Genomic DNA, 9,708 nt, shown 5'->3' on the forward strand with positions numbered 1-9,708 from the left:
TCTGCCTCGATGTCCTCCTCAACCTCGTCCTCTGTCACCTCCACTCAATGTGGTGCGGTTTTTGGATACACCTCCAATGCTTGTTCTTCTTTCTCCTGCTGATTAATTTTTTCTGATGAACCAACAAGGAACTTTGTAATTCATCAATTGAAAGTACATCCACGTCATTAGTTTCTTCTATCGAACAAAAAACAAAATTAAATTTTGGTGTCAAGGATCGAAGAATCTTCTCAACAAGGGTGACATATGTTGTCTTGTCTCCATGAATCCGCATCTTGTTAACAATGGCCATCATTCTTGAAAAGTAGTTTGTTACCGACTCTCCTGATTTCATTCGAAGTAATTCAAACTCCGAACGAAGTGGTTGAAGCTGTTGCCTCTTTGTTCTTGTTGTACCTTAGTATTTCTTCTTCATGGAATCCCAAATATGCCTTGCGGTGTCCTTGCAAAGAATGGTTTCCAAAATTGATTGGTCAATTGATTGGAAAATATAATTCTTTGCTTTGAGATCCTTCAACTTTAGTCCTTCCTGCTCCGACTTTTGCCTGTCTGACAATGCTGCAGTAGGTTCTGCTACGCCAGAAACAACCGTTCAATATTCTTTGGATCTCAAGAAATTTTCCATGAACATGGCCCAATAGTCATAATGACCATTAAAGTGTAAAATAACTGCTTGCACAAAGCTATTTTCTGAAACCATGTCTGAAAAAAAATTACAGCTTTTTTATATTCTCTCCCTCACAATTTTTTTTCTTACTGTGCAGTCCCTCTCATGTATCCTAGCTCTGGATACCACCGATGTAAGGAGAAACATATATTGGATACTTTTATTGATGAGAATAGGTCCAATTTATAGGAATTACAAAGACCAGATTTTTAGCAACTGCCATTAATTTAAATAATTCTAAAACAAGCAAATAAATAAATAAATAAATCATAACAAGAATATCCAAATAATATCACGGTACAAACAAATTTTTATAGGCATACTTTGTAATTCTAATTTTTTTATCCTTTTAATAAAAAGATAGACTTAAATATACAAATATCAATTATTTTGATTTTCAATTCTTGAAAACATATTTTTTTGGTTTCTAATAGTTGCAACTATTAGCGTATAAAGCTACTAATTTGGATATATAAGTGACAACTCACTATTACCTATTCAATGTATTTTAGCAATAATATGCTCTCTCTTTTTTGTTCCTGAATAATAAAAAAATTTCAGCAACATCTCAATATTTTTCCATATGTGTAATAAAAAATGTGCATTTCATAATTACGAAAACAATTAGAAAATTATTCAAGAGCACTTGAATGAGATGTGAAGAGATCTCTTCCAACTTAATCAAAAATTTTGGATTCGAAACTAACCGTGAATACCAGCCGTCTGCAATTGTGCCCAAAAGATACTCAATTTCTAAAAAAAAATAAAAATTATTATATTACGATCGATATGACTCAAATTTAAAACCATAAAAAAACCTATTATTTAGGATTAAGTTATGACACAGTCCTAGGTTGTTTTTCAATATCCAATTTGAAATCATAAAAAATCCTATTATTAAGGATTCGGTTACTCATAGGTTGTATAGAAACATACAGAAGCATGTTGCAACATAACTCCTCAATATCTTATCTATCAATCTGAACCCAAAACCTTAATAACTCCGCAATGTCGCAGAAACCTCCACCTATCCAATTCGACGAGGACCGCAAGGCCTCTTTGTTTGATCGTTTCTGGATTGTAACTATGTTGTTATTTTTGGGCATTGGGCTATATTTTGTTTTCTCAGAAATCTCGAAGCCCTCTAGACCACTAGAGTTCAATATAGTTGATGCCTCAATCACACAGTTTTCTCTCTCAAGCGACAACACCTTGTACTATAATTTTAAGCTCAATATAACTGTGAGAAATCCAAACTATGATGGCGGGTATAGGAGCGAGATCAGCATTACTGCGATTTCTTATTATAAAGGCAACAAATTTGCTATGGTGGATATGGATTCGTTTGCCCCAGATTGTAAGAAGACTGTTTTGAAGCCGGTCGTATTTTACGGGAACAGTTTGATCAAACTCAATGCTCAACAACTTATGGAATATGATAATGAGACACGATCCAGAATTTTTAATTTAGATTTGAAATTAAATTTGGAAGACAACAAATATATTTATTGTATAGGCTTAAAAATTCCTTTGATTTCTAATAAAAATTTAGAATCTAGTTTCAATGTTACCCAATGCTCTCGAGAATACGGAGGATGGGGTTAGGATTTGGGTTAGTTTATCTGTTTTTAATTCTTTTATTTTAGGTCATTTAATTAAAAATTAGTATTTAGGTTATTTTGATATAAGTTTTGTTTTTTGTTTTTTTTTTTCTGGGAACATGTTTGTTGTTTTTGCTAATAATCTAATTTATGTTTTATTATCTTCAAATGTATTGAAAATCATCTTAGGCCCATATTATTTTCAGTTAATCATATAGATGGAATGTTTAATATAATATTTTGGCTTCCAAATTTTGGACACTTTTTTTAATTTTATAAATATTTGGCATTAAAGTATTCAAAAATCGTAAAATATTTTAAATGATGCATTATTAATATTTGAACATAAAATATTTATAGTAAAACGAAATTCTATAGAAGAACACGGAAGACGGTTGTAAATTATTTTTCTATTAAGTGATAGTTGTAAAACTAATTTAGATTCAATTTGTAGAATCTCATATTTTATTGTAGCTTCAAATTTGTTTTTTTAGAAAGCAAGAGATATATATTATAAACGGGAGAACTAAGGATTCTTCAACCCAATTACAAAGCGAATCGAAAATACTCCAATAAAAAGGGAATATTACCTACCAATTACTATTACGAAAGAAAGTACACGGGATCCATACAAAAATCGTAAAAAGAGTAATTGGAGTGTGTAAATTTTCCGCAAAAAGACCACCTCCACGTTAGCAACTTGATATTTCAAATGGTATCGTTCACGTTCCAAGTCTCCTTACGAAAACACCAACCATTCCTAACTAACCAAAGACACCAAGTTGTGGCCATCCAAACAATATCCAATTTTCTACCCCTCACCTTTTTACTATAAAAGAAGGAATGCCACTCCATAGAGTTTGATAAACACTCCTCATTAAAATAATTCTCTTTACCCACCCAAATAGTTATTTCTCTCCAAATATTTGTCACCACCAAACAACCAAAAAAGAAGTGATTTCTACTTTCCGAACAATATCCACATAATATACACTTTAAGTCATTCAAAGGGAATGACATACCTCTAGTCACCAAAAGATCTTTCGAAGGAAGCCTATTATGAAATAGTCTCCATCCAAACGCCTTTATCTTGAAAGGGACCTCCATCTTCCACAAAATTCCAAAAGCTTCCATGTGCCTATTAGGGGGGCCAAACGGAATACGAAGATTCTCATAAAATTCATAACAAGAAGCTACCGAATACACTTTCTCTGCATTTCCCGTCCACTCAAATTATTCTCTCACTTCCTTCCACCCATCAAACACCGCCAAAAGACCCCTCAAAGACATAATGTTATCGACAATAGCGGTATTTTCCGCCATGTGACAGGAAATCCCAAAATCCCTCCATTGCCATACACCGTTAACCCATCCACCCATCGCGCCAACTGACACCCACTTTAAACGGGAAGCAAGAAATAAATTCGAGAAAACCTCCTTTAAACTTTTAGACGCACAAGAATCATTCAAGAATCGTTTCAGACGCATGTGACTGGTGAGGACCACCAATTGTGGCACACCTACATATGCGCCAAATGAAATGGCGCATTCAATAAAGACAACACATATGCGCCATTTGAAATGGCGACTTCCTGGGAATATTTGAACCTATGCGCCATTTGGTTTGGCGCATTCCTGTTAAAATTTCTTCCTATGCGCCATATGGTATGGCGCCTTCTAGAAAACCCTAATTTTTTGAAAATTAGGGTTTCTGTTTTGTCCTGTAGTGCAGGTGTCATGATGTCCCATACCGTCTGTGTTATGGACAGTAAGATAGGCGTGCGTCCATCTATAAATTAAGGTTTCTTATGTGTAAAAGACTACATACGCAAATTAAGGATGAGATCTCGCAATAGGCCAGATAACGTGCACCGGAGATCAGAGCCTCCACCACCCGTGAAGCGGTTCGACTATCAACCGGAATATCGTAGAAGGAACAAGCATGTCACATTCTCTCCCGTCAAACCTCTCATGCCGGTTATGTTTTGGAATATCCATTCTATGGACCAACTCAAGAGGACCATCCTGAGGTTTTTGGATGGGGAGTACAATCCCGACGAAAAGATCAGAAGTATCAAGAGGCTTAGAATAAGGGGTGTTGTTGTTCTTGAAAGGCAGCATTAGTGGGAGACTATGGAGGACGACATCCAATGCACTCAGATGATGGAGAACAGAGAAGACATTGTTTTAACAATTGTAATTTCTTAGATGTCGTAGTTTCTTTTATTTATGTAATTTCTTTACCATTCAATCAAATGCTCAACGTATATTTCAATGAATTAATATTTTATTATTACAACATCGTCAATAAATAAATAAGTTATTAATAATTAACAATAATATTTCCCGCTAAAAAATAATTGGTAGAAGTGGTAGGCTCTTCTATAAATAGAGGTGTGTTTGTGGAGGTTGAAGTATCAAATCTTTTGTTGTTCTTACTTCTAATAGTTATAAATGGATTCAGTTTGGGCTGTAGTGTTTTTTGTGGAAGGTAGTCACATGAGGGTTTGTCTGAACCCACATTAGGATTTCAAGAGAATTGTTAGAGCCATCAACACCGGGTTTTGTCAATTGGATGGTTCAACCAGGAAAGTTAAACAAATAGATTATTGTTGTCCATATATTATATTGACGGATAATAACCCAGAAGGCACCTACATGTATTATTGGGGTCGTGTGAAAGATGATGTGGATGTGGATCTAATGTTTTGGACACACAATGGAGAAGTTAATCGAGGCGTTGAAAATCCACTTGTTCTGGCAGTAATACTTGAGTAGTTTAAATTATGTATTGTGTATGATGTGGTCGTACATATCATACTTGAAAATCCACTTGTTTTATGTTATTATATTGTTGCAATGTAATTTTGTGTTCTACCAGTTATTGTAAGGGTTTCCAAGTATATGTTGCAAACGTTATTATGGTGTAATCGGACCTTGGATCATTTAATTAAAGTTGATTTGGTTGTTGTGTTTGTTATGGTTGTTACAAACATTAAGTAAGCTAACAGAAATTGATCATTTTGCGTTTGTCTTTTACAATCAATTTGGAATCTTGAGACAGACATAGATCAGTGTATAGTCACATCATCTTAGAATCATTAGAACAGACATATATCAGCGAGCGTCTGTCTAGTCTCGTCATGTTGGAATCAATTGACAGACTTTGAACCGTGTGCAAGGATGTAAGCATGTTGATAAACAGTGCGCAATAGAGCATTATCTTATCCTATTTAAGACAACCAATATTTCTAAACATTACAACACAAACAAACAATATTGCTTATAGAAAGCCTTCTGATATTTCAACACCCAAAACCAAACACTAACCCGAAACAATGGCTTCATCTCCCCAATACTTGGTAAATGCCCATCTAAAAGGTGAGACTTACATATCTGAAACAACCGGTTTTCTGATGAGAAACACAGAAATTGTGCCATTTTTGTTAAGCAAAAGAGCCACTTTTACATCCTTCCATCAGCGACTTCAGGATAAGATTGCAATGGGTCCTATTGCAAACATTGTTTACCAATATCCTTCTTTCAATAACAACAACACCGTCAAGTTTTATGAGATGGAGATTGCAAATGACGAAGACCTCCAGAATGTGTTTGCTAACCACGAATATTCTGGCTTCGAAACCATCAAGCTGTACGTTACTATACAGGTTAAGACACAAGAACCTCATATTGTTCAGTCGCAAGTTATTGACCCACCCGTCGATGAGCAAGAAGAGGTTGATGTCATAGACGAGGAAGAAGAAGAACTGGAAACTGAAGTTAACTACATGGTCAAAGAGGAATCCAAAGGCGAACAAGACATGTCGGTGCCTCCAGCTCATGTGTACGAACCTCCAGCACATATGAGTAACTTGAACTTACAAAGCGACGAACCTTCGTCTGATATCTTCTTCACCCTGTACATCCTAAGTGACGATGAGTTAAAGAAAGGAGACAAATTTCCTTCTAAGGAGGCATGTCTTAAAACAATTAAAAAATGGCACATGGCGCACAAAGTTTATTTTGAAGTAGATCGTTCAAACCTGGAACGATATGTAATCATTTGTAAAAATCGAGAGTGTGGCTTCAGACTATTGGCTTCTTATAGGAAGAGAAGTAATGCTTGGGTCATAGGGTCGATTACGCAACAACACATATGTGTCAACCCTAATACTTCCTAGGATCATACGAAGCTCAGTGGCGATCTTATATGTTAGGAGATCTTGCCTCTCATAAGTTGTGATCCATCTTTGAAGGTCAAAACTATTATCTCGCATATCATTACGGCCTACAACTACACACCATCTTACAGAAAGGCGTGGGTTGCAAAGACAAAGGCAATTGAAATAGTCGACGGCAATTGGGAGGAGTCATACAAAAATCTTCCCTGCTACCTTCCTGCGCTACAAACTTACGCACCTGACACTATTTCTATTCTAGAGACACTGCCCGCACATGCTCTGGATGGAACCCCTGTCCAAGGAAACGGAATATTCCATCGCATTTTCTGGGCGTTCAAACCTTGCATACGAGGGTTTTCATATTGTAAACCCATACTTCAAATCGATGGAACATGGTTATACGACAAATACAAGGGAACCATGCTTATAGCGGTTGCACAGGATAGAAACCGCAATATATTTCTAGTGGCATTCGCAATAGTTGAAGGTGAAACTGCCACGACTTAGAGTTTCTTTCTAAGAAATCTTCGAGAACATGTTGCTCCTCAGCCTGACCTCTATTTAATATCTGATAGACAGGCTTCCATTGAGAGTGCTTATAACAATCCAGCAAACGGATGGCATGACCCACCATTAACTCACGTGTATTATATTCGCCACATTGCCCAGAACTTCATGCGGGAGATCAAGGATAGGCAGCTCAGGAAGGCCCTAGTCAATGCTGGTTATGCATTAACCCAACCTACATTCCAACATTATCAGAGTGAGATTGTACTCACAAATCCAGATGCGGGAACTTGGATAGATAACCTTTCTAGGGAGAAATGGACACGGGCTTATGACAAATGCGTGAGATGGGGCCACATGACGACAAATCTGGTAGAATCCATGAATGGAGTTTTCAAAGGCATTCGTAACCTTCCTATCACTGCACTAGTGGAGGCAACCTACTTTAGGATGGCTTCGCTATTCTCAACGAGAGGCAAGAAGTGGAGTGATGTTAGAGAACCAGGTCAATTGTTTAGTGATAGTTGTATGAAATTTATGCAAGAGCAATCAACAAAAGCAAACACTCATCAAGTAACTGCTTTCGATCGATTCAACCGCACCTTCAGTGTTCGCGAAACAATTAACCACAATGAGGGTTTGCCAAGACAACAATATCGGATTCTACTAGAAGACCATTGGTGCGACTGTGAAAAGTTTCAAGCTTTCCGTATGCCTTGCTCACATGTAATAGCGGCATGTGCATTTGCGCACCGCGACGCAATATCACTACTGTCTCCAATTTACAAGGCTCAGACATTGCTCTGAGTTTACAGTGTTGCGTTTCCATTGGTAGCCAAGGAGGATTACTGGCCTGAGTATGATGGGGAGGTAGTTTGGCATAATGATGCAATGCGGCGAAAGAAAAAGGGTCGCCCCAATAGTACGCGGATTAGAACCGAAATGGACGTCGACGACAAAATGGAAACAAAATGCAGCATTTGTCGTCACGTGGGGCACAATAAAAATAAATGTCCTAGTCGTGGTTTGACCTCGTCGCAAGTTTAATCTACTTTGTAATTTATTTTTAGGACAATGTATGATTTTCGTTTACCACCTTTCGTAACCTTTCTTTAGTCTTTCATCAATAAAGTGTACTTTATTAAAAAACCGAAATCGACAATGCAAATATTATTTAGGGTTAATAAGAACCATGCGAAATCGGTTTATCATACGTATTTACGAAATTAAAAGACCAGAATCAGAAACTATGCGCGAAAAAACACAAAACGGTTTTTGTTTTTAAAAAAATACCCCAACACATAGGAGCCAAAAGAAATGACACCTATGTGTTGCTTCATGGCCTTATGCGCCAAATCAACTTATGCATTATTAGGAAAATGCTAAATGTCACTAATAAAAATTCATGATTCACGAATGAACTGCAGTGTTTATGTTTATGTGATTGTTCATTGTATTTTGTATTTTTTTTATGGGATGATACCAACATAAATCTTATGCATATGCCAATGTGTCATATTTTAGCTAATAAATAATGATACTATATTTCAAAATATGAAATAATTTTATTTTCTATGCTTCAGCCTAAAGTAATGTATAAAGTAGTATTGATGTTGCAATGATGATGTCATTGACGTGATCTTATGAAACATTGAATTAATTTAAAAGTGGCTATTGTATATTCTATGTAGATAGTAAAATTTGTGTAGTGTGGATAAGTTATAAACATAGACTGCATTATCATGTGGAGAAAAAAAGGAAGTAGTGTGGATAGATTAGAATATTGTTTGTTTGAGTAAGGAAAATGGTGGGTTAGGAGTGAGAAAATTAAGAGAGTTTAACGAAGTTTTTTTGGAGAAATGGTGTTGGCGGATGTTGGTGGAGAGAGGAACTTTGTGAATTTTTTTTTAAATATCCATGTTTGAAAAAAACATACAAAAAAAACTAATTTTTCAAAAAATTTACTAAAATGTCTAGGTTTGGCAGACCTCCCTGAGGCATGCGTTAAATCATTTGGCGCATTGGAATAAAGTTTAAGAGAACAAGCCATATAAAATGGCGCATACATGTTGTTGTTTACACATATGAGTCATTTCAAATGGCTCATATGTGGTAGGGTTTTTTTAAAAAAAAAAAAACCCATTTCGATCTATTTCACGCAAAGTTTTTGATTCCGATCTTCGATTTTTGAATAATTGTTCGATATTATGATTTTGTAAAAGTATAATTAGCCCTAAAAATGTTATTAAATATTTGTGTTGTCGATATCCTGAGTTCATTGATTAAAAATAAGTTTAGAAATATGTTACAAAGTCGATACACGAATATTCAATAACATTATTAGGGTTAATTACACTTTTAAAAAATCAGGATATCGAACAATTATTCAAAAATTGAAGACTGGAATAAAAACTATGCGTGAAATGGTTTTTTTTTTTTTTTTATAAAAATAACACATATGAGCCATTTGAAATGGCTCATATGTGTAAACAACAACATGTATGCGCCAAATGGTTTGGCTCACCTATTTCCCATACATGTTTGCGCCATTTCATATGGCTTGTTCTCCAAAAGTTTGTTCCAATGCGCCAAACCATTTGGCACATGCCCCATGGGGGTCTGCCAAACCTAGACACTTTGGTAAATTTTTTTAAAAATTGATATTTTTTTGTATATATTTTTTTTAAACATGGATATTTAAATTTTTTTCCGAATTTTGTGCTATAGCGTTTTAGCGTTCCAGTATGGGGAG

The 9,708-nt window shown here is 35.6% G+C and overlaps 1 protein-coding gene across 1 annotated transcript; it reads left to right on the forward strand.

The window, feature by feature from the left end:
* The first annotated feature begins 1,675 nt into the window (after positions 1-1,675).
* LOC131619922 (NDR1/HIN1-like protein 10) lies at positions 1,676-2,272 on the forward strand. The gene has a single exon (XM_058890960.1). It carries the CDS (start codon positions 1,676-1,678, stop codon positions 2,270-2,272), a length of 597 nt encoding a protein of 198 aa, XP_058746943.1.
* The last annotated feature ends 7,436 nt before the right edge of the window (positions 2,273-9,708 follow it).

This window comes from Vicia villosa, linkage group LG7 (assembly GCF_029867415.1).
Source record: "Vicia villosa cultivar HV-30 ecotype Madison, WI linkage group LG7, Vvil1.0, whole genome shotgun sequence".
NCBI lineage: Eukaryota > Viridiplantae > Streptophyta > Magnoliopsida > Fabales > Fabaceae > Vicia > Vicia villosa.